The sequence below is a fragment of the Schistocerca nitens genome, chromosome 2 (assembly GCF_023898315.1).
Source record: "Schistocerca nitens isolate TAMUIC-IGC-003100 chromosome 2, iqSchNite1.1, whole genome shotgun sequence".
In the NCBI taxonomy this organism is placed as follows: domain Eukaryota; kingdom Metazoa; phylum Arthropoda; class Insecta; order Orthoptera; family Acrididae; genus Schistocerca; species Schistocerca nitens.
The window spans coordinates 427213882-427240317 of record NC_064615.1 but is presented as its reverse complement, the minus strand read 5'-3'; the positions used below and the strand labels follow the sequence as shown (position 1 = coordinate 427240317).

The window sequence follows — 26436 nt, the reverse complement described above, 5'->3', positions numbered from 1 at the left end:
CTTCCAGCCTAATTGTGCATTTCAGTACGGTTTCCAAAATTCCGATGTCCTTGGATTATTCTCTGATGATCTTTTTCTTCTTCTCTTAGTGCTATATAATTATGAACAAAAGTAAATGTTCATTTGCAGATGACTAAGCAGGCAGATGTGGTCAATGGCTTTACATAAAATGTTTTGTTTCAAATTTATTGAAAGCTTTAGCTGAATTTTACAGATCTTTCTGTGAAACAATGTTTTTTGATCACAAGGCATGTCTCCTCTAGGCTTGATGCTGTTTCTTAATTTCTGTTGTTTATGCCTTAAATTTACAGAATGCCATTCTTTGGTAAAATATAGACTTGCAGCTTACCATGTTTTATTATTATAACTCCCCAGAAGCCTTTACATTTACTCCTGGAGTCTAATAAAAACTGCCAGCTGTACAGTTTTTTTGGTACCCTGATAGTCATGTTAATTTCTTATACCGTTTGAAAAAATAATCAAAAGCATTTTGTCCTTAGTTGTGGTGTATACAAAGAACTGTTTTTCTTTCATTTTTGCAAGAAATTCCTTTGTACTGGCTGTTTGCAGTGCTATGTGGATGTAAACCTATTTGGAAATGCTACATAACAGTATTGCAGAGTAGAATAAAAAAACTGTGTTAAAGGCACCACATATCAGAATATTAGGGTACTTTGTGTTGTAGAGTCTGCTGTTGAAATAAATATTATGCAGTTTGAAAAAGTAGTCTAAAGCTTATTGTCCTTAATTCTCATGTATACAAACAACTGCTTTTTTAAAAAAATTTTTGCAAGAAATCTTAATTCTTTCTTACTAGCATTTTGCAGCTTTTTGTGGGTGTAAACCTCATTGGAAATACTGCATATTAATATTTCTGATTCTGAATTTAAAAAAAAAAATAATAATCTGTGTTAACCCGCGAAAACTTGCATCTTTAAAAGTTACACAATTGCTTGCGCGTGGAACGTTTTGCTCACGCTCAACAAGCAGTCTAAAATGTACCTAAAATGTGTAAATTAGTATGTTTTTTATATCTAAAAACAAAGATGATGTGACTTACCAAACGAAAGCGCTGGCAGGTTGATAGACACACAAACATACACACAAAATTCAAGCTTTCGCTTTTTGTGTAGTAGGTGAAGGATTAGGTGGGTGAGGGCAGTGGATTGTTCAGTTTGGAATTGGTATAGGGACTGATGGAAAGAAGGGTTGCAGCCAGAGATGGGAACTTTAAGTGTGAGGCCTTTGGGGGTAATGCCAAATGTCAGACAAGACTGAGAAAATAAAATATGGGAGCGTAACCTGGCTAGGGCAAAGGCATGTTTGCGGAGGGAATGTAAATAAAACTTAATGGGGTCGTTGTGGGGGTGTTGTGAGGATGACATGGTATTAGAAGGTGGAAAGTGTAACATGAGGCTGAAATGAAAATGAAAATAAAAATATATGGGGAGAGATAAAGGTGAACTAGAAAGCAACTGGAGATCTGGTTTTTCACACTGACTGCCCCAAACATGTTTCAAATATCTGACCTTATCAGATGTTTCTTTACCAGGTTTTGATACTGTCACTATGATATTTGGGGCTTCAAAAATAGATTCTTAAATTCTCAGTCCAAACTCCCCATTAGTTTATTTTAAAACTATGAAAAGGTGGATGGTTTGTGTGTGAGGGGGGGGGGGGGGGGGAGACACACTTTGACTCTCATATATTGAAAATACTCTTGACACCACATTGTATTCAGCATATTTTTCAAAAATGGTATTTCAGAAACCAGCTTTATATTAAAAATGGAATTATGTAGCTCGAAAGCTGCTTTAATTTATGTTTTTAGAAAAGTTTTCATTTTTCAAAATTAATTGATGGTGATTGGGTACTTTACAAAATTTCAAATGATTACAAAATTTGATCATACCATTTTCAAGGACGTTACTTACATATCAACTTTTGTATAAGAAACATTTTTATATACAATTGTTTTGAAGATACTCCCTCCTAATCCACTATGACAAAATACCTTCTGGTGTGTGTTTTACTCCTTAAAAGCGAAATTGGACACAAACAGAAAAATACATTTTGCATTAATTTGCTCCCTCTGCACACCAGCCAAGTGTTATCAAAATCATTTATTGACACTTGAGAATGTTCTCTTGTAAGTGATATTCCAGTTCCTGTGGCCTAGCATGTCCTCATTTATATGTGCAATTGCTGCTCTGATGTGAGCTCACAGTACCTGCAGGTACTGAATCAGGCTTTGGTAGACAGTATCTTTCACAAAGCCCCAAAGAGAAAAAATTAATGGTATTATGTGTCTATAAGTCCATTTTTGTTTAAGATGGTTGAGGGACTTAAGCTGTTAAGTATAAAATGTAAAATTGAAAACACATCCAGCCATCTATATTTTGATTGTGCTTGCTTTCAATTGATGGATGAAGGAATCATGCTGTTGAAACTAGAAGTCTACAGATACCAGTTACTTAATGCTGGCCACTATTTCAACCGCACATGAGGTGGGATTCTCCTACATGTTGGTCAGGGGACCTGAAGATGGCATAATGAAACACCGAAACTGGCCGCATAAATAAAAATTACATTCAGAATATAGATGGATGAAGGTGCTTTCAATTTAATCTTATGTTTTTATTTTTTATTTTTAATGGGATTATGTGTAGAGGCCTTGGGAGCAAGGAAAGGGATTCTCTTCTACCTATCTAGTAACTTGGAAATGTGTCGTCTACAACCCTCCTGATGATCAAGGCCTGGTAAGAAGGGGCACCAACCTGCTGGAGCATGATGTCAGTTTGCAATTCTTCGATCTGTGGAAATGTAAACTGTTGCACCATGTCCAGATAACAGTTGAGGTTATTGAGGTCTCTCCAAAGAAAAATGGTCCCACCACACAGCCGTGAAGCAGACAACACCACACATTTACTTCTGGACTGTCATATACAATTTCTGTGCTAAAGTGAGGTCTCATAGCCCCAGATCCTTACATTGTATCAGTTTACCTTCCTGGATACATGAAAGCAAGCTTCATCCATGAATATCACCTCCTTCAGATAGTCTGGGTCATCGTTGACATAACATGGAATCGAACTGCAAATGATTTGTGCTTTGGCCTATCATCAGATTGAAGCACATACAGTATTTGAATCTTGTAGGCTTGAAGCTTAAGTCTCTTATGTAGCACCCTGTGCATCATGGTTGGTGGTAGCTGCAGCTATCGAGACACTTGAAGGATTGATGTGATTGATCTCAAGATAAATGCCTGTTCCAGATCTGCGTAACTCATGATTGGCTGCCTGGAACTTGTTCTATTTATGCCACTTGCAGATTACATGAATCTTATGCACCATTGTCTGACAGGTGGATCTGAGGTCATCATGTGTTTCTGTATAGTGTCCAGAAGTTCCACTAGATCTGGTTGTCAGATTTGGTTTCTATCTATTCCACACGCTGTTTCATTTGCTAGGAAACAGCGGTTTCACCAGTAAATAACCTAATAGGGAGACAGAGAGAGAGAGAGAGAGAGAGAGAGAGAGAGAGAGAGAGAGAGATCAAAGTTCTAAAGATCATTTTGGAATACCCTGTATTAGGTGCACACTACATTTGTTCCTTGCCCTGCAAGATCTTGCTATGTGACCTGTTGTATGCATGCTTGGAGACTGTCACACACAAAGGGTGTTTCACATTTCCTATTGTATGCATGAAGGGTCTATAGAGGGACTTAGTGGATAAAGTTTCGATAAGGAATGCATGTCTGGAAATATACCATTTAGATGTAAAGAAAGTTTGAAGATCAGATCACTTTCAAATTACCCACTTCATGATACACATACAGTGGAGAGAATGAGCTCTAACCTGTGTGCTCTACATAAGACTGTGGTATGGGCAATGTTTTGGGTACTTGTCAGCTTGTCTTCTATGTGACAAAGCATGTCCCCTTCAAAGTCAAGAGTGTGGCACATCCGTGGAGCACTACAGTTTACCTTCCTAGTTGTGAAAGTACCAGTTTCTAACAGCCATTGTTGTTGGCTGGTGAAAAGTCACAATTGACTGTTGAAGTCACAATTACAGTAGGTACTTACAACTAAGTTCTCTGCCCAGTCTGTGTGTGTGTACCATGAGGTGGGAGATTTGTGAGTGTTCCACTCTTCAAATTTATTTCATGTCCAAATGATACATTTCAGAACAAGGGTCCCTTATCAAAACATTATCTACTAGGTCCCCTCTACATAGATTGTCCATAAAGTAAAAAGATGGGCCGCTGGGTAGCACTCCAGTCACCAGCAGCGTGCTCTGCAGCAGGGTTTTTCATGGTAGGCACTCCAAGCCAAGCAATGCAACGGGCGACAGTTGTGCCCAAGCTCTGACACATTGAGGAGTGCATGGTGCAAAAGCTGTTACTGATATTTTGTCATGGCAGAAGCTCCTCATGACAGTGGGCAAAGGTTCCACTGTGACAATGTTCCAGCCTACACCACCTGCATTATGACCACCTTCCAGGCCCAGATAGGTGTTGCAACCTTGGCATGAGACCACCAGACTTTTTTCTGTTCCAAAGCTCAAGAGAAGCCTTTTCGCCAGTGTTACCGTCATGCAATGGGTTACCACAGAGTCTCAGAAAGAGTTTATAGCAACTGACTTCCAGGGAGGCTTTGCAGCTTAAGGATCGCATTGGTGCCCAAGGAGAGGTATTTCTTTTTTTTTATATGTGTGTGTTGTGTGTGTAATGTCTCCCTCAGACAGACAGTTCACCATCAATAGCATCACAGGATTTGAACCGTCTTACCCCTAGATCGAGCACCACCACACCAACATACATTAGTGACCTGGTCATGGATACGGATGCTCCCAGGAGAGTATTTTGAAGAATTTTAACAATACGTACTGATTGAATCAATAAATTATTTTTGCCAGACCCAGTTTCATTCCTTTATGGACAAACCTCATACAGTCTGTAAAAACTTGTAATAGGAATTCTGAAACACTCAGTATATATAGATTTGCAGCTTGCAACACCTCGTGATATATGTGACAGAATATATTAGAATTGTAACAATATCAGTTAGCATTCCCACATTCAGTGAATTGATGGACAGCAATGTAAATGATTTCCATTAAAGCTGTATTATGCTGTAATTAATTGTACTCTAAGAGATATGTTTAAAAACTTACTTCGTTTGTGTTCAATCTTTCAAATGTTTCAGCAAGCTGGCAATGGTATTCACTTGCGTAGGATGTGAGTCAGTCACTCTGCAGCCCTTGGGTCTTGTTCATCAACATCCAGACAAACCACACATTGACAAGTTCTCTCTTCCAAGTGCACCTTCTGTTGGTGTAACATGTGAACACTGTGGCCATAAACATCGTGTACGTTGAGCTAACTACTTTCTTTCCTTTTAAAAGTAGCTCCTTAGACTGTACATAATAAAGTAACATTTTGAGACTAGTAGTTACATTTGTTACCAACTTAGTTGTAGTGGTTTTAAGTGAGTTATGTTAATGCAAATACTCTGTACCATTTATGGTCATAAAGGTGATATGCATTTTCATGTTTTGTTGTACACTGACTAATCCATTAGATTTTGGGTCTGCAGGTGAGAAACCTTCATTTCTTCAATAATATTTGAACTGTATATCTTTAGATTGATGTATCAGTTGAAGAAATGGATTTTGTGTGACTGTATGCCCCAAATCTAACGTCACACAAAGTCTGTACTACTGTGGATCTTTTGAAACTTTATCCATTGTATTACCAGAAAAGATATCTGTAAAGGGATGTCTTGTGGATTGATTTATGAAAATTTTACATTAATTTACACTTGAATAGTACCACCATCAAGTATTGTCAATGTGAAGAAATAATTGATGAGCAGTTGACTTTTTAATGAAAGAGAGAAATTTTAAAAATATGTCTGTAGAAGTACAGAGGACACATTGAACAGTAAAGTGGCACATTGAAAAGAATGTGATTGTTAGTTCTCTAAAGGATTTTATAAACACAACTAGTAATCAAACTTGCAAAGCTTGCACAGGCAAAAGACTTGCTCTCCCAGCAGGGTGCCCAAATTGGAAGGGGTAGTGATCTCAGTATGAGTGGATACTGTGGACATAGAAGAGACATGATGTGGGAAGAGGGAGGTGTAGCAGAATATGAAGTTACAAGGATCATGAGGAACATTGTAGGTATGATCTGGGAAATTGAGTGCCACCTGTGATGCAGCAGGATGAAGCAGCTGGGTAGGGCACCACTATGATAATTGCAAAGAGAATAATAGAGTTGGAAGGTGAAGGGTGCAGAGTGAGAGAAAGGGTTACATGAATGACATGGGTGATCTAAGATGATGCTGTAAAATTGAAAGGTTATGGGAATATGAGTGAGGCGTAAATGGAAAACATGATTAGGGGTGATTTTAATCATAGAGGAGGCCATGGGAATGAAGAATATGTTGTAAGGTCACTATCCAATTGGACAGTCTACAATACTGATATTTTTGGGAAAATGTGTGTGTGTGTGTGTGTGTGTGTGTGTGTGTGTGTGTGTGTGTGTGTGTGTGTGTGTGTGTGTGTGTGTGGCCTGGCTACAATTTGGTTTTGGTCATTCATCATAGTGATTGTTGGTTTTTGGTCATATGTAAAATACAGTGCAGTGATTTCAGTGACATGGGTGGCTGCTGTCGCAGGTGGTCCTACTTCTGGCATGATCAATGAATGCTGAGCTGTATGCAAATGATGGAGATTCATTAGAAGATAGAGCCAAAGCACATCTTGCTTGATGGCATCCTAGGTGAGGTAGGAAATACTAGTGACAGAGCTGAAATATTAGGTGGTTGTGCAGTAGGTCGTGCACCTGGGATATTTTTAAAGTATGGGGAGAAACATATCTATCACCAGCAGTATCCTGTGCCTATCTACAGCTTATTGGCTTCAGTATATGAGGAGTAGTTGTCTTCATCAATTTGTTGTTTGTGTTCCAATATCACATTATTATTCTTTTTTTACTGTTTCCAAGAGTTAATATCATATACGAGGTGTGGCTAGAAAAAAACCGGACTAGTACTGGTGAAACAATAAAACGAATGCAATAAGGCTGAAAGTCGCGTGGCCTGTCACGTGACTCTCGCTCCGCCTACTGCTCGAGTTTCATCTGCCTCCTGCACTCAGTCTGCCCGTGGCGTCTGTTTTAAGTAGTTGACGTTTTGTCTGTGCGTCGGAAAATGTTGAGTGTACAGAAAGAACAGCGTGTTAACATCAAATTTTGTTTCAAACTAGGAATATCTGCAAGTGAAACGTTTGTAATGTTACAACAAGTGTACGGCGATGATTGTTTATCGCGAACACAAGTGTTTGAGTGGTTTAAACGATTTAAAGATGGCCGCGAAGACACCAGTGATGACACTCGCACTGGCAGACCATTGTCAGCAAAAACTGATGCAAACATTGAAAGAATCGGTAAACTTGTTCGACAAGATCGCCGTTTAACAATCAGAGCAGTGTCTGAGTTAACAGGAGTTTCCAGGATGTCAGAACAAATCATTCTTTGGCGTTCCTTCTGTTCAATTGTGAGACACTTTGGAACCATTTTTGAACACACTTTGTTCATGTTGAAACTTTCATGAAGAATCTGCCTAACACTTTCCTTGTCAACTCCTGTTAACTCAGACACTGCTCTGATTGTTAAACGGCGATCTTGTCAAACAAGTTAACCGATTTTTTCAATGTTTGCATCAGTTTTTGCTGACAATGGTCTGCCAGTGCGAGTGTCATCACTGGTGTCTTCGCGGCCATCTTTAAATCGTTTAAACCACTCAAACACTTGTGTTCGCGATAAACAATCATCGCCGTACACTTGTTGTAACATTACAAACGTTTCACTTGCAGATTTTCCTAGTTTGAAACAAAATTTGATGTTAACACGCTGTTCTTTCTGTACACTCAACATTTTCCGACGCACAGACAAAACGTCAACTACTTAAAACAGACGCCACGGGCAGACTGAGTGCAGGAGGCAGATGAAACTCGAGCAGTAGGCGGAGCGAGAGTCACGTGACAGGCCACGCGACTTTCAGCCTTATTGCATTCGTTTTATTGTTTCACCAGTACTAGTCCGGTTTTTTTCTAGCCACACCTCGTATCACTTTATCATCCTCTTTCCAGATTCAGTGGTTGTATATTTTCTCTATTATTAACTTTCAACATTACTTATTGATTATTTCCTCCCTTTTATCAAATGTGAAATTCTTTAATTGTATCTATTTAACTTTTATTTAGCAGTCTGTTGTCCTTCCATCTGACATCAGGTAGTATCACATACTGTAATTGTATCAGTATCTGCTACAACTATAGTTCTAATTGTTGTGTAGTAAAATATCCTACACTAACTATTCTGACATTTAGCTGGTCGCAGCTCCCTTCTTTGTTTCCTTCTGTTCTAGTAAAAGTAATTGTTTGTGCTGCATTTCAGGTGAATGTATTGATTCGCTCTTGTGTGAAAACTTTATAGTCCCATCTTTGTTTAGAACACAACAATTTCATACGATCTTTATGCTATTTCCCAAGTTTTAATTCTATTTGCTGATAAAATTCTATACAGATACTGCAAATTTTAAACAAGCAAGATGGTTCATTAATATTTTTGTGTGTGTTTCTTAGGCCACTTCAGACTAATCCCAGACCTTTTCTGCAGCCAAGTTAACAGCTGAATTTCCTTCTCTCTTTATCAAAGTGTGTGCTAGTGCATTGTGTCTGATGGCATCTGTGGATGGTATCTTAACTTAGCTTCCTCTCTCCCAAAAAAAAAGAAATGCTTTATCCTCATATAGATGCAAATGAAAGGCATGTTTTCATTTACAACTAGAAAAGATGTTGGAGGGGAGGGGGGATTTTTTTTTTGGGGGGGGGGGGCAATTGACGGAAGAGTTACAAAACAATTCATTTATGCTTGTGACACATTCGGCAGATTTGATCAGAGAAGGCAGTGAGGCCACCACGTATCTTGAAACAGTATGGTAGAGAATATGAGTGATGAGCCAATGTGCAGTTTGATATTCTTCATATATGTAGAACTTCGAAACCACCTGCTATATAGAACAAAATCTTCCACATTCACCAGAGCATCATAGACATTTGACCTACATTGCAGTCGTTATCATTGTAGACATATCAGTGCTATATCCACATCCACTGAGAATTCTAGTCTTGATTTTCTAAGAAAAGAAAAGTAATAACCTCCTCCTTATTACTTTAATTTCATTTTTTATCACTGGGAAACATTTTTAGAAAAAAAATCCATGAAATTAATGCACAAATACAAGGTTTTTAACAAACAAACCTTTTATTCTGAAAATGATTTGAATGTATGGCAACATGTTTTACAATCAATTGAAGTGCAATAATATGACACAAATAATTGATAAACCATTTGAAAACTGTACTAGGCAACTAATATTAAACCCGTGCTTCACTCTACTGTTTTCATTGGATAATGTCCTTAGTCATCACTTATTGTTTGTCATTGTATACCAACAGATTGGGGGTCCTGTTTGGAGAGCCAACATACATGACATGGACTTCGTATCAAAGCTAGAGACCATTGTACAAGAACGTGAATTTGGTACCAAAAAGCGAATGCAGGGTATGTTGGCTCTAGTGAGCGAAGAATTGCCGGATGTTCCATTGTATTATACAGTAGACAAATTGTGTTCTACTATTCGCTCAGAAACAATGTCTCTTCTTCATTTCAGGTTTGTGTTAGCAGCATTAATCTGTAAGACTTGTGCTCATATAAAATCTAGTTTAATCTGTTGTGACTAAAATTATGTTATGGGTTCTAACTGCCTTAAAATCTACTAACAATAAACGAGTATTAACAACAGGACAAAAGTAGGTGCCCTAAACAAACTGAAGGTTATCTTAATAGATTGTTACAATTTACATAGAGAACTGCGCCATAGGAGCCTGACTTAGCAGTATGGTATGATGTTATTTGAGTTGGTTTCTTAATATTGTACATACAAATCAGTAAAAGTTTTAAGCCCTAGAATTGGAAGATAATGAATGCTGAGAAATGTGAAAAAATATGCTGTTGAAACTGGAGATAAGTTCATCCAGTTTGCGCCACCAAAATTATGTGGCACATCACAATATCATTTTGTGATCACAGTTACTGCCGCATCTTCCTGTAAAGAGTGGAGATCATACACCTTAATGTAGTTGCGCCCCATTAGTCAGTTATACTACAACTATTTAATGTTTTGTGAGGTTACACGATACTCACAAGGGAACCTCCCCATCGCACCCCACTCAGATTTAGTTATAAGTTGGCACAGTGGATAGGCCTTGAAAAACTAAACGCAGATCAATCGAGAAAACAGGAAGAAGTTGTGTGGAACTATGAAAAAAATAGCAAAATATACAAACTGAGTTGTCCATGTGCAAGATAGGCAACATCAAGGATGAAGTGAGCTCAGGAGTGTCGTGGTCCCGTGGTTAGCGTGAGCAGCTGCGGTTCAAGAGGTCCTTGGTTCAAGTCTACCCTCGAGTGAAGAGTTTATTTTTTTTATTTTCAGACAATTATTATCTGTCCGTCCGTCTGATGCGAGGTAACTGCGCCTTAGTATGGGGACGCTACATCTAAACAAACATCGAAACACACGACGTCAGTCGACAACAGCGCACGGAAGAGGAGTATTCCTGCTAACGAGGCTCCCTGGCTGGGAGTTGACTGTTCGCTACTTTGGACGGGAGAGCATTAAATACAAGAGATGTATTCCGTGGACAATATGAATCCAGCAAATATAGCTCGTGACTTCAATAACAAGGTCAATGAATATTTTCCGAACTGTAAGTTTGCAGTGCGGTCGCAAAACATAGACACTAAACTTATTACAGTGGACAGAGACGTCAATGAACGAACGGACAGATAATAACTTTGCGAAAATCAAGGAAGAAAAATTTTCACACGAGGGAAGATTTGAACCAAGGACCTCTCGTTCCGCAGTTGCTAAGCTGACCACGGCTCTCCTAAGCTCACGTTATCCTTGATGTTGCCTATCTTGCACATGGACTACTCAGTTTGTATATTTTGCTTATTTTTTTCATAGTTCCACACAACTCCTTCCTGTTTTCTCGAATGATCTGTGTTCAGTTTTTCAAGGCTTATCCACTGTGCCAACTTATAACTAAATCTGAGGGGGGTGCGATGGGGAGGTTCCCTTGTCAGTACCATGCATCTAGATTCTTTATAGTTTCACTCAGATGAAAATGTGTTTTGATTAAGCAAGAGGTACATATATTTATTATGAAACAGTTAAAACAGTCACATGGTTCCTGTTGCAGCTTCACTATCTAATGGCTTCCAGGGACAACAAAAATGTGATCATCAGTATTTTGTATAATTATTGACTATATTTAACCATTTAATATGCTGTCATAATTCACTCATTAAGAGGTATATCTTATGTTAAAAAATTAACACAATAATTACAGTATTAAAGTTGGAAAATGTATATGTCTTGGGGCTGTGTTATACAAGGCATGCAAGTTACCGACTATATTCATCCAGTATTTGAGAATGAGTGTACTTAGTGACTTCCAATAAATTTTATGCATAATTTAAAACGTATTTGAGTTTTCACTGTTATTGCAGTAAAACTTCAGCATCAGGAATATCTTTTTAATTTATTACTTTTTTTTACTACAAACTCTATTCACCACACACTTTCTAGACAGAAGCCACACACCACTGAATGTACCTGCAAAATTATATCATTGTACAACACATGTTTCAGGAAATATTAAGTCATAAAAATTGAGATGCATCAGAAACTCCACTTCAGAAGCTCCACTAACCAGAATGTTTCCACATGTATATATGGAACAAATGCTTTGATGTCACCTGTCACTATATGAAATAGGGTCATTAGCTCCACCTTACTTAGTGAAACTATAGGAATTACTTATTACTGTATTTACCTGAGTATAAGACAACCTTGTATGGTTAAATGATGATGGCATCCTCTTGGGTAAAATATTCTGGAAGTAAAATAGTCCCCCATTCAGATCTTCAGGCAGGGACTACTCAGGAGAGCATCATTATCAGGAGAAAGAAAACTGGCATCCTACGTGTCGGAGCATGGAATGTCGGATCCCTTAATCGGGCAGGTAGATTAGAAAATTTAAAAATGGAAATGGATAGGTGAAAATATATATAATGGGAATTAGTGAAGTTTGGTGGCAGGAGGAGCAAGACTTCTGGTCAGATGAATACAGGGTTATAAATACAAAATCAAATAGGGGTAATGCAGGAGTAGGTTTAGTACAGAATAAAAAAAAATAGGAGTGTGGGTAAGCTAATACGAACATCATAGTGAACGCATTATTGTAGCAAAGATAGACACGAAGCCCATGCCTACCACAGTAGTACAAGTTTATATGCCAACTAGCTCCGCAGATGACAGAGAGCTTGATGAAATGTATGATTAGATAAAAGAAATTATTCAGATAGTGAAGGGAGACAAAAATTTAATAGTCATGGGCAACTGGAATTCAATAGTAGGAAAAGGAAGAGAAGGAAAAGTAGTAGGTGAATATGGAATGGTGGTAAGGAATGAAAGCGGAATCGGGATGGTAGAATTTTGCACAGAGCTTGACTTCATCATAGCTAACACTTGGCTCAAGAATCATGAAAGAAGGTTGTTTACATGGAAGAGGCTTGGAGATACTGGAAGGTTTCAGTTAGATTATATAATGGTAAGACAGAGGTTTAGGAACCACGTTTTAAATTGTAAGACATTTCCAGGGGCAGATGTGAACCCTGACCACAAACTGTTGATTATGAATTGTAATTAAAACTGAAGAAACTGCTAAAAGGTGGAAATTTAAGGAGATTGGTCCTGGATAAGCTCAAAGAATCAGAGGTTGTAGAGAGTTTCAGGGAGAGCATTAGGGAACATTTGACAAGAATGGAGGAAAGAAATACAGTAGAAGAACAATGGGTAGCTTTGAGAGGTGAAATAGTGAAGGCAGCAGAGGATCAAGTAGGTAAGACAGGGCTGTAGCCTATCCCCTGTGTTATTCAATCTGTATATTGAGCAAGCAGTAAAGGAAACAAAAGAAAAATTCGGAGTAGGAATTAAAATCCATGGAGAAGAAATAAAAACTTTGAGGTTCGCTGATGACATTGTAATTCTGTCAGAGACAGCAAAGGACCTGGGAGAACAGTTGAATGGAATGGACAGTGTTTTGAAAGGAGGATATAAGATGAACATCAACAAAAGCAAAACGAGCATAATGGAATGTAGTCAAATTAAATCGGGTGATGCTGCGGGAATTAGATTAGGAAATGAGATGCTTAAAGTAGTAAATGAGTTTTGCTATTTGGGGAGCAAAATAACTGATGATGGTCGAAGTAGAGAGGATATAAAATGTAGACTGGCAATGGCAAGGAAAGCGTTTCTGGAGACGAGAAATTTGTTAACATCGAGTATAGATTTAAGTGTCAGGAAGTCGTTTCTGAAAGTATTTGTATGGAGTACAGCCATGTATGGAAGTGAAACATGGACGATAAATAGTTTAGACAAGAAGAGAATAGAAGCTTGTGAAACGTGGTGCTACAGAAGTATGCTGAAAATTAGATGGGTAGGTCACATAACTAAGGAGAAGGTACTGAATAGAATTGGGGAGAAGAGAAATTTGTGTGACAACTTGGCTAGAAGAAGGGATCGGTTGGTAGGACATGTTGTGAGACATCAAGGGATCACCAATTTCGTATTGGAGGGTAAGAATACACTAAGCTTATTTAGAAGGATGTAGGTTACAGTAGGTACTGACAAGGAAACCTCCCCATCGCACCCCCGTCAGATTTAGTTGTAAGTTGGCACAGTGGATAGGCCGTGAAAAACTGAACATAGATCAATCAAGAAAACAGGAAGAAGTTGTGCGGAACTATGAAAAAAATAAGCAAAATATACAAACTGAGTAGTCCATGCACAAGATAGGCTACACCAAGGACAAAGTGAGTTCAGGAGCGCCGTGGTCCCGTGGTTAGTGTGAGCAGCTGCGAAATGAGAGGTCCTTGGTTCAAGTCTTCTATCGAATGAAAAGTTTACTTTTTTTATTTTCGCAAAGTTATGATTTGTCCGTTCATTCATTGACGTCTCTGTTCACTGTAACAAGTTTATTGTCTGTGTTTTGCGACCGCACCGCAAAACCATGCGATTAGTAGACGAAATGATGTGCCTCTCCAATGGGAACCGAAAGCATTTGATCGCACGGTCATAGGTCAACCGATTCCTCCACAGGAAACCACATCTGATGAATTCAATCCGACACTTGTGACGGCATGTGCGTCACATGACAGGAATATATTGTCGACCCACCTAACTTGTGCACTTGGGTAAAAAGATTCTTCTACCTTGCCCGATTTTGGTTTTCTTGTTGATGTGATAATCACTCCCAAAAAAGTGAAGAAAACATAAGAGTTTGTGACATAAACTGCAACAAATGAATGCAACAGTTTTACAGTCACACAGTTTTCCCTCTGCTCTGTCAAAACATGTTTTTAACGTTTTCAAATTTTTACGTGTGTAGACCGTCAAATCTTGCATATGTCCAAACAAATCAGAACACCTGAAATTTTGGAGAGTGAAGTTGATTATGTGTGCGTGCCTGAACTTTGATAATTGTCTGAAAATAAAAAATTAAACTTTTCACTCGAGGGAAGACTTGAACCGAGGACCTCTCATTTTCCAGCTGTTCACGGTAACCACAGGACCACGGCGATCCTGAACTCACATTATCCATGATGTTCCCTATCTTGCACATGGACAACTCAGTTTGTATATTTTGCTTATTTTTTCCATAGCTCCACACAACTACTTCCTGTTTTCTCGATTGATCTGTGTTCAGTTTTTCAAGGCCTATCCACTTTGCCAACTTATAACTAAATCTGAGGGGGGTGCGATGAGGAGGTTCCCTTGTGACAGATGAAGAAGCTTGCACAGGATAGAGTAGCATGGAGAGCTGCATCGAACCAGTCTCTGGACTAAAGACAACAACAACTGAAATAAATGAAAAGAAATGATTTGCATTGATTTGCAGACTTTTCTTTTCTACATTTTTCAATTACTAACCCTGTCATTTGTGGTATAACTATTTTTAATCATCACCCTATTAGCAGAACTGTGGATCATCACCCTATTAGCAGAACTGTGGAATTTATATCTTCATTCCACAACTACTTGGCTGCTTCTTCAGAATATGTTGTGATTTCTGAGGTTGTGGTTACGGTGGGATCTGAAAACACAGCTGTCCCAAGTAAATATCAGATTTCGTTTCTATACTTACACAAGAATTTTACAATGTCTCTTGCTACCAAACATATCATTTGCCAGCTACTCTCTCATTGGCTATGTAGAACCAGCATTTGACACATCCCCTTTGTTCCAGCCGTGTCCCAAGGAGTGACAAAATCACAACATGAAACACACAAGTATGCCACTGGACCTTATAGTCTCCTGCAAAAATGAATAGAATTGTTTAGTATTTGTCCAATTTTAAAATCAGTTCAGTTCTGACTGCAAATAGATTCAGGCAGACAGCAATAGATGTAAAATATCACAAGAAAGTCTACTAATAGAGTTTCAAGAACTGGCTTTAAATGATGACTCTAGGAATATACTACAACCCTCTACCCCCATCGTCCACAAATGGATGCGAGGACAAGATTAGAATAATTATAGGCCTGCACAGAGGCATTCATACAGTCGCCCAATACATGAATGAAACAGGAAGAAATCCTAATAACTCGTACTGTGGGATGTATCCTTTGCCCTGCACTTCAAGGTGGTTTGCAGAGTATGGATGTTGATGTCTAGATTTCCATGGTTGGCAACATGATGTAATTTGCTGCCCACACACTACTCCATTCCCTGCACTCATCTAATTTTCAACCAAACTGGTTTCACTATTTCCCCTCCATCCCAATTGTAGTGTTGTGCCTGAGCAACTGTGAAACACAGACCGAAAAATCTTCTAGTGTGAAAGTCATATGTAATGTCAGTAACTAATACATACCGTAATTACTCGAATCTAAACTGCACTTTTTTCCGGTTTTTGTAATCTAAAAAACCGCCTGCGGCTTAGAATCGAGTGCAAAGTAAGCAGAAGTTTTGAAAAATGTTGGTAGGTTTCACCACAACTAACTTCTGCCGTCGAAAATATGTAGCGCTGCACAGGCATGATTTGCAGGCACAAGGATAAATACTGGTGCCAAAACCTCTGTGTCAGTAAATAAATTAAAAGAAAAGGTAGAAGAATGTAAACATTATGCCATGTATTCTTTCATGTTTGCTGATATCTCATTTAAATCCTGTCTGCCTAATAAACTATGAAACTAGAGTGAGACAACAGCAAACGCGGAAGAATATACATAGCATGTCATGTTTATATTCATATTATTCTAATGCTAAATAGTGATACAGTCAGAAATGAAGCACGGCAACTCAATGGATTTTTAAATCTAAGATGACTAATTTCTGTGCAGAATGTAAAGTACTAAAGAGGCATCTACAAAGATTTTAAACGCAGAAAAATTTTCGCTTAACTCTCGTTCAGAACATCTTCTATCATACATAGTTTAGTATTTGGTTCTTGTTGATCATTATCAAAGAAAGTGTCAGTGTAAGTAACAACAAATAGCAGTGTCTTGTCATTTCAAATTCTGAAGGTGGCAGGGGTAAAGGGTAAAATATAGGGAGCGAAAGGCTATGTACAATTTGTACAGATAGCAGATGGCAATTAGAGGAGTTGAGGGGTATGAAAGAGAAGCAGTGGTTGGGAAGGGAGTGAGACAGGGTTGTAGCCTATCCCCAATGTTATTCAATCTGTATATTGAGCAAGCAATAAAGGAAACAAAAGAAAAGTTCGGAGTAGGTATTAAAAATCCATGGAGAAGCAATAAAAACTTTGAGGTTCGCCGATGACATTGTAATTCTGTCAGAGACAGCAAAGGACTTGGAAGAGCAGTTGAACGGAATGGACAGTGTCTTGAAAGGAGGGTATAAGATGAACATCAACAAAAGCAAAACGAGGATAACAGAATGTAGTCGAATTAAATCAGGTGATGCTGAGGGAATTAGATTAGGAAATGAGACACTTAGAGTAGTAAAGGAGTTTTGCTATTTGGGGAGCAAAATAACTGTTGATGGTCGAAGTAGAGAGGATATAAAATGTAGACTGGCAATGGCAAGGAAAGTTTTTCTGAAGAAGAAAAATTTGTTAACATCGAGTATAGATTTAAGTGTTAGGAAGTCATTTCTGAAAGTATTTGTATGGATTGTAGCCATGTATGGAAGTGAAACATGGACGATAAATAGTTTAGACAAGAAGAGAATAGAAGCTTGTGATATGTGGTGCTACAGAAGAATGCTGAAGATTAGATGGGTAGATCACATAACTAATGAGGAGGTATTGAATAGAATTGTGGAGAAGAGGAGCTTGTGGCACGACTTGACTAGAAGAAGGGATCGGTTGGTAGGACATGTTGTGAGACATCGAGGGATCACCAATTTAGTATTGGAGGCAGCTTGGAGGGTAAAAATCGTAGAGGGAGACCAAGAGATGAATACACTAAGCAGATTCAGAAGGATGTAGGCTGCAGTAGGTACTGGGAGATGAATACGCTTGCATAGGATAGAGTAGAATGGAGAGCTGCATCAAACTAGTCTCAGGACTGAAGACCACAACAACAACAACAGTCATTGTTTCACTTACAGGACAATTCTTCTCCTTTTTTTTTTTTTAATTGTAAGCCGCGGTAGCGTGCACAAAAGCAAGCCATGCCGGGAGCGGTGATGGGTCGTAGACGCTCATTATCAGAATTCGACAAACAATGCATGACCCAGTACAATAATGCATTTTGAGCTTAGAGTGACATCAACACCTAAAACGAAGAGAACGTCACTTATCAGATCAAAGGAAAACAAGCAATTGATTCAAACCAGATGAAGAATGTGAAAAGGGAAGGGTACCCATATAAATACGGACAGAGCGCCTGACACATAGCAATGGCTACTTGGTAGAGCTTACCGGTAACTGTCAAGCTTACGACTCGATCCAAACTGCTATAGCTGTATCTTCATCCATTCGACCTAAATTGTGTCTCTTTGTTTCGATTCGGAGGTGCGGTCTAAAACTTTTATCTCCCCTTGAATTTCAAGTCTCAAATTTCAGGTGCGGCTTAGATTCAGGAAAAATTTTTTCCCTTGATTTCGAGTATCATTTTTCAGGTGCGGCTTAGATTCGAGTAAATACGGTAAATAAAGGATGACACTCATGACTCAGTCCAGTTCTCCCCTCCCGCCATATACTGACAACTGTTAGTACCATCTTCATGACAGGTCTTGCCACGGTAATTTATTCTCACGAAAACAATTACAGTTTAATATAATTTATTTTGTTTGTTAGACATTTCATTGTGACTTAATTTTCATTCTTGTTTCATTTGAATGTCTCCACCATATTCTAAACCTGATTTGAAGATGGTAACATTTTTACCCGATATTCTTATATGTGGACAGTGACTGACTTTCTCATTTGCAATCCACTTAGTAAATCATTACTGTCTGTCATAATTAAATGAAATGTTGATCTGCATTCAGAATCAAGTAATGTTTTTTGAGAGACAAAATTTCCACTTTTGAATGTTAACTTTACTCAAAAAGCAGTATTAATGCTTGTACATAATATCCATACATGTAGGAGAAGTTTTATTGCAAATCTGCTTGTCAGTACTGTTTCCTCCAGTGTTTGACAGAATTGTCAAATTTTAAGCAGAGCAATAGATTGCTGCAGTGGATAGTTCATAGTTTCTTCCGTACCACTTCCACACCGTTGCATGAGTCGAGCCTCACCTGATTGTTCAAGCAACATCAATACTGTATAGAGCATTTTGGTGCATTGGGGAATCTTGAGCCCGTTCGAATGCGAGTATCCTTTGCACAGCCCTGCCCTCCCAAATTCTTCAAAATAAATCTGTGCATGACCTCAGTAGCCAAAACTTCACCTGTAAATGTAAGTCGACCCCTATAAATGCTTTAAACAAGTTAAAAATGTTAACCTCGGTGGCAGTAGTTAAATCTTCAAAAATAAGGCTACCATGTATTTTTCAAATGACAGATTTGGGAAAAATACCTAATCTTACAATTGGGTAAATATAAAAGTGATTAATTGGTCCTTAAAATAGATTAGGGGTACTTCGTCATAGTGAAAGTTCATAGTGAAAGTTCATGAAGCATCTAAATTTGAAGTGAAATAGTCAAAAACAGGGTCCAAAATACGCAAAGTTGTATACACATGGCCACTGAAACCATTGAAAGTATGTTTCCTGCAATGTTTCACAGCATTTATAACCTTGCTCCATGTCTTTGTGTCTGTCCACACTGGTGGCAAACGTGTTTTTTTTATCATCAGCTTTGTTAATTACTAGGGACAGGGTAACTTTAATGATACCTGGTGCAAAACATACCACAAAAGAAATGATGGGAATAACTTGCTGCAGGAGCTGAATATGGAAGACACTTCTGTTTCCATAGTTCCTCTAAGATATTATCGACTGTTTTTAAACTTCTGGCAAATATAGTAGTACTGTTTGTTTAAAAAAATACACAAATTCCAGTAAAGCAGTTACAGTCAACTAAAGACTTGCTGTGACTATTTAGTTTTTTGCAAAAGGGAGATTCATTTCAGAGCATTGCATATTTATTTGACGTTTCGAAGTAAACGATATCTCACTTAGCATCTGAAGTTTGTGGAGCACTGGTGGAAATCCTGAAGGACTATATCAGATTAACTGAATGAAAAACATCATTAACAATGCATATTATGGAATTTTTATTCATTTGATATGGTTTTGTATAAATCATCAAAAATTACCTCCTCAACAGGTTCGTCAGCTTTGGGGTTGCTTATGAATGTGACAAGGGAATTAACACCACTTGTTGATGCCCCTGACACAGCCACTCCCACTGATGACTTTAAACTCTCCAAAGTCCAGTTCTTGTAGTATTCACAACACATTTTCTGTTCACCACTTGCTATTTTCCCATCTATACTGGACAACAAAGTACCTTATTTTCTTTTCAACGCAGTTGCTGCTAGTAACAAATATAGCATTTTCTACAGAGCATCCACTTTTGTGCTGCTTGCTTTGCACATTCCACACACAGTTGTCAGCCTGTTACGTTGATAACAACTCAGTGATCTGCTGCCTTGTACAACCCCTCTTCTTATGGAAAAACTCAATACAGCAAGCAAAAAGACAACAAGAAATAACTCAGTTCACCAGATGACACAACGTGAAATATACACCTGTACTGACATCATGAAGCGATGGCATGTGGTATCCGGGCTGAACATTGTTTCCTTTGATCTTTACCAACACTACTGGGGAAATCTGTTTCCATGTTTCAAAATGTTTTCAAACAATGTGCACTTTAGTAGCCAGATACATATGTTTTAAAAACTTTGCAAACTCAGTGTGTATGGGGCATAAGTGTTTACATTTATTTCTGTTTCCATATGGCTCACTGGTAGAATTAAATCTTACTTCTTTCCTCATGTATTGTCCACTGAGAAGTAGTATTTGTTTTGACAGAGGTATATCACATTGTGTAGCTGAAACCAATTCCTACTATGACACAATTAAAAGTTTCTATTCAGTCACTCAGAATAATTCTATTAGACCCCTACTCTCAACCCCCCTCCCCCCTCCCCCAATTATTAACACATGCACTGTCTTCTTGCTGTAGGCCTGACGTACCTGCAAATACCGTGAATCAAATTCAATGAAAAATACATGCAGTCTGCAAAATAATTTCTAAAAAATAATGTTCTCCTTATCCAGCTTGTCTGAGTTTCAGTGAGTAAAACTCATTTTTTGATAACCAAACCCCAGCTATGATTACCTCTTCCCACCATTTCTTTTGTGTTCTCTAGCACATGCGAGACAGATTGGGGAAAAGGGGGGGGGGGTACAAAAATTATCTAATTGCTTTAAGATTTTAGAAATATGCCTGTCACAAATTACAAAATTATAGTGTTTTATGATTATAATGTCAGTGACTTGCAGCTAGAATAAGTCAAGTCACTTAAAACCCTGAGTGTAATAATTTATGGGAATGAATATGAAATGGTATGATTGAATATGAAATGGTATGATCATACAAGCTGCATCATAGGTGAAATAAGTGGAAGGTTGCTAGAGTGTAGAGAAAATGCAGTCAATCTACAAAAGAGATTGCTTGCACAAAACTAGTATGGCCCTTCCTAGAATATTGCCTTGTTAAGTGGGGCCTGTACTATACTGGATCAACAAGAGATATTGAATGTCTAGAAAGAAAGGCAGTAAGAATGATCATAGATTTGTTGATCTGTGGGAGAGAGTTACAGAAGTTCTGAAAAATGTGAACTGGCAGAAGCTTTGAGTAGCCAACAACTATTAAAAAGTTTCAATATCTGGCAAAAATTACGAATCTAGGAATATACTACATCTCCCTACTTGTTGCTTATCTATGGACCTTGAAGTCAAGTTTAAACTAACAGGGTACATTCGCAAAGTGCCTCATGGGCATTGAACTCATGTTTTGTACTTAGGCGTAACTGATCCACTAGACGTCATTAACACACATTTTTGCTGCCCATTCTAACTGATTTGTGACAGAACCTCAGTTGCAGGTAATCTGTGTAAGTGGCATCATAGTGCCTTGACGCAAGAGAGGTATATGCAACTCTATGGTATTTTTGTGTTAAGTTATATATTGAACTGTAAGTGGACATTCTGCATTTGTGTTTGTATCATGCACAATGAAAACTGACACAAAAAAGATGTTAGAGGCTTTATACCAGACTGAATTAGTCTTCATCACTTGAAGTGTGGGAAGAGGAAAGAGACGGTGCAAACACTATCTTTGATTTGCCCAAGAAACTTGGAGATGCCACTGCCACTGAAATTCTGAAAAATGAAGAACCAATGCAAATGCCTTCCAAGGACGCTACTGATTTCGAACCAATTTATGAACCTTTTACTGATGATGTCGCTAATGACTATGATTTTTTCAGTCATGTCAAGAACTTAATTGAGCATAACAATCATGTCAAGAAGTTAATTGAGCATAAGTGTCAAACACAGGAACTTTGTATCTCATTATCAGAGATGCTTTGAACAACAAGGAAGAAAACATGACAAACCCGAGGTAATAGTGGAGTACATTTGGTCTACTTTTCGAGAGGCAAGGACTAATTCCATAGCTGTGTGTGATACTGATATAAGGCGATGGGCATTCACAATAGCTGGAGTGCTTGTACTGATGAGTTCCGAAACTGGATCTACCTGAGTTAGGAAATGTAAGGCAGTTCTCAAGACTGTGAGCCAGAAAGTTATGCAGTTTGTAACATACAAGCATAATTGAATGCAGGAAGAGGTAGAGTATTCTGTGATTGCATTTGGTATTGAATTCATGGGCACTACCATTCCTAATTATTCAGTAGCTGAAATTCTAAATACCAACCAATCTATTTAAATGTGACAATCAAAGAGTCCGCACACCATGTAGCATAGGCGAATGAGACACAATTGTTGGGGTGCAATCAGTGTCTAGAATATCACATTTGTATTCAGTTTATCCAGTTATTTCTGTGGAAGGTAGACTTCTTTGCCCGCTACTCATTGTCTTCCATAAACCAAGTGGTACATTTGGCCTCTTATGCAAAAGAAAATGAACCAGCATCTGAACATATAAATAACAACTTCAAAATCAGACAATGTGACAAGCATATCCTTGAACAGTGGTGAGATGTCTGTATGTCTCCCAGCATTGGATCAAAATATTGTCTGGTTCTGGATTCATTTTCAAGTTGGTAGCCCTGCGCCTGCTATACGGACGTTTGAGTCACAGCTCCTGTACAAGATAAGTAATTTAAGTAGTAATAAACTGTTTCTAACACTTTAAACTAATTTATTATGTCAATTATAGTGCTCTTCAAGCGTACCATTAAAAGTTTTTGTCTTACTCGCGTATTTTCACAGTAATCATGTAAAGGTTCATTTTGTTTAGATATCGCGGCCAAGCCGAACTTTTGAGCTTTCAGATTAAACTTCATATCGCAATTTTAAGTGCATTTACTGATAGTTTAGTGTGCTAAATACGTTTGCTGCCCCTTTATATCTGTAGAGTATCGTCATCTCTTAAGTAATTTCCAGTAATAAATTTCTGAACCATTGTTTACATTGTCGCGAGTAGGCCTAATTTTTCGTACATGTATTTTCATTGTTTTCCGGTAACTTAATTGTCTTTCTGTCACTAAAATCGATTTGTACCATGAGTGTAAAGTGCCTGACGTGCCGTAGAATCGTTAGCTCCGGGGTCTGGTGTGATGGATGTAGTAACTTTTTTCATTGGGGCAATTGTAGTAGCGTGGGAATTGGGAAAATGAGCGAGACTCATCAGTGGTTTTGTAGGCTATGCAGTAGAGATAGAAAGATTGTGGAACAGGAGGGGAAAATTGCTGCCCTTCAGGCTGAGTTAGATGAGGCTAGGCGAGAACTGGGCAGGTTAAGGGGGGAGAAGGGTAAACAGGGGTGGGAAGTGGCAACAGGCATAAGGAACAGGCCAAGAAATTCTTCTGACAGCTTTGTTATTAATGTACAAAATAGGTTTGACCTGTTGCCTCAGTCAGAAACTGATGAGCCTCTCACAGAAGTAGATGTAGACAGGGCTCAACAAGCTTTCAGCAGCAAATTGAATAAGAAGGTAGGGAAGTCTGCAAAGAGAAAGAAATTCGTGTTGCTAGGTAGTTCGCATGCTAGGGGTGTGGGCCAACTTCTGCAGGATGAATTAGGGTCAGAATACCAGGTCACAAGTTTTTTCAAACCTAGTGCTGGACTGGGGCAGGTTACAGAGGATTTAGGTTCACTATGTAGAAGCTTTACTAAGGAAGATACTGTGGTTATTGTGGGTGGGCTGGGCAACAGTATTGACAGAGATCCGGGGTACAGCATAGAGTGTGACCTGGCAAAGATTGCATCAGCATCGAGTCATACCAGTGTTGGGTTTGTGTCGATTCTGGAGCGCCACGACCGGCCTCATTTGAGATCTTCTGTCGGGAGAGTTAATTTGGAGTTGGAACGGCCACTTGGATCTGGTGCAGGGTCACACATTGGTGTGGTTCCTGTTGATTCACTCTGTAGGTGGGACTATACTAGACATGGCCTACACCTCAACAAGAAAGGGAAGGGTAAACTGGCTGGGCAGATAGCAGGAAATTTAAAGGGGGGAGGAACTACATCTCGTGGTGGAAACTCTTTTTTAGTGTAAGATCAGTGTCCAGTGGGAAACTCAGCCAGGCAAGTACTAAAGATGTTAAAAAAGTTCAAGATACTCACAAAAGTAAAGTGAAAAATAATGTTAGTATATTTCATCAAAATATTGGGGGATAAAGAATAAAATTGATGAGCTTCTGCTTTGTTTAGAAGATATAGAAACTGAGAATGTAATAGATGTACCATGCCTGTCTGAGCATCACATTGTCACTGATATGCAAAAGGTTAGTGTCAATGGGTACAAATTACCATATGTACTCGAATCTAAGCCGCACTTTTTTTCCATTTTTTGTAATCCGAAAAACCGCCTGCGGCTTAGAATCGAGTGCAAAGCAAGCAGAAGTTCTGAAAAATGTTGGTAGGTGCCGCCACAACTAACTTCTGCCGTCGAATATATGTAGCGCGACAGAGGCATGCTTTGTAGGCACAAAGATAAATACTGACGCCAAAACCTCTGCGTCAGTAAATAAATTAAAAAAAAAAGGATGGAAGACGAGCTTTTTGTTCTCCGCCCTGAGTTTCAACCACTGCATTTTCATACATTATCCAACGAAGTTAATACAAATTCCGTATTGTTCATCTTCGAATGTAGCAGAATTTCAATGTACTGCGAAAATCAGACTGGCAAGACTGTTTGGGATGTTTGTCAACATGGCCAACTCTACATTCTGAATTTTTTCCTACCTGTGAGAAGAGATGGTTGCTAATAGGAACTTTTATGTATTGTGAATCACATGCAGTATTCTCTTCACCATAAGAATAATACGAATATAAACATTTTGCCATGTATTGTTTCGTGTTTGCTGCTATCTCATTTAAATCCTGTCTGCCCAATAAACTACGAAACTAGAGTGAGACAACAGCAAACGCGGAAGAATATACGTATCGTGTCATGTTTATATTCGTATTATTCTTATGCCTAGTAGTGATACAGTCAGAAATGAAGCACGGCAACTGACTAGATTTATAAATCTAAGATGACTAATTTCTGTGCAGAATTTGATGTACTAAAGAAGCGGCCGCAAAGATTTTCAAACGGAGAAAAATTTTCGCCAACTCTCGTTCAGAACATGTTCTATCACACGCAGTCTATTATTTGGTTCTTGTTGATCATTATCAAAGAAAGCAGCAGTGTAAGTAACAACAAATAAGTCTTTTGCCATTGTTTCGCTAATGAGACAATTCCTCTCTTTTTATTGTAAGCGGTGGTAGCACGTACAAAAGCAAGCCATGCCCCTAGCGGCGACAGGTCGTAAACACGCACTATCAGAATGCGACGAACAATGCATGACAGTACAGTAATGCATTTTCAGCTTAGAGTGACGTATACACCTATAACAAAGAAAACGGCACTTATCAGATCAAAGCAAAATAAGCAATCGATTCAAACCAGACGAAGCACATGAAAAAGGAAGGGTACTCGTATAAATATGGACGGAGCGCGTGACGCCTAGCAATGGCTACCTGATAAAGCTTAACTGCTAAGCTTACGACTCGAACCAAACTACTGTAGCTGTATCGTCATTCATTCGACCTAAATTGTGTCTCATATGACAATGGACCAACTTTGTTTCGATTTGGAGGTGCGGCCTAAAACTTTTCTCTCCCCTTGAATTTCGAGTCTCAAATTTCAGGTGCGGCTTAGATTCGGGAATTTTTTTTTTTCCTTTATTTCGAGTCTCATTTTTCAGGTGCGGCTTAGATTTGAGTGTGGCTTAGATTCGAGTAAATACGGTAGCTGCACATGTAAGTAGAGATAATATGAGAGGAGGAGTTGCCATATATGTCAAAAGCTTCCACAGTGTAAAAAATTCAGAAACTAAAAAATTTTGTGTAGAGCAACATACGGAAGCATGTGCCACTGAACTAAAACTAAGTGATGTTTGTAACAGTGTATAGGTCCCCCTCAGGGAATTTCCAGCTATTTCTAGAAAACTTGGATGCTTTTTTGTGCTATCTGTCAGACAGGGGAAGCAAATTATCATTTTTGGAGATTTCAATGTTGATTCCCTGAAAGAGTGTAATAGGAAGAATGACCTTGTAATATTACTCAGTTCTTT

At 38.5% G+C, this 26436-nt stretch overlaps 1 protein-coding gene across 4 annotated transcripts in view; it reads left to right on the top strand.

Moving 5' to 3' along the window:
- LOC126236292 (probable tRNA (guanine(26)-N(2))-dimethyltransferase) overlaps window positions 1-26436 on the top strand; it is a 73965-nt gene that overhangs the window by 29492 nt on the left and 18037 nt on the right. For all 4 annotated transcript variants that reach the window (XM_049945482.1, XM_049945480.1, XM_049945481.1 and 1 more), the window contains 2 exons: window positions 5208-5370; window positions 9529-9743. In XM_049945482.1, coding sequence (XP_049801439.1) covers window positions 5208-5370; window positions 9529-9743 — 378 coding nt within the window. The remainder of the gene's footprint in view (window positions 1-5207; window positions 5371-9528; window positions 9744-26436) is intronic.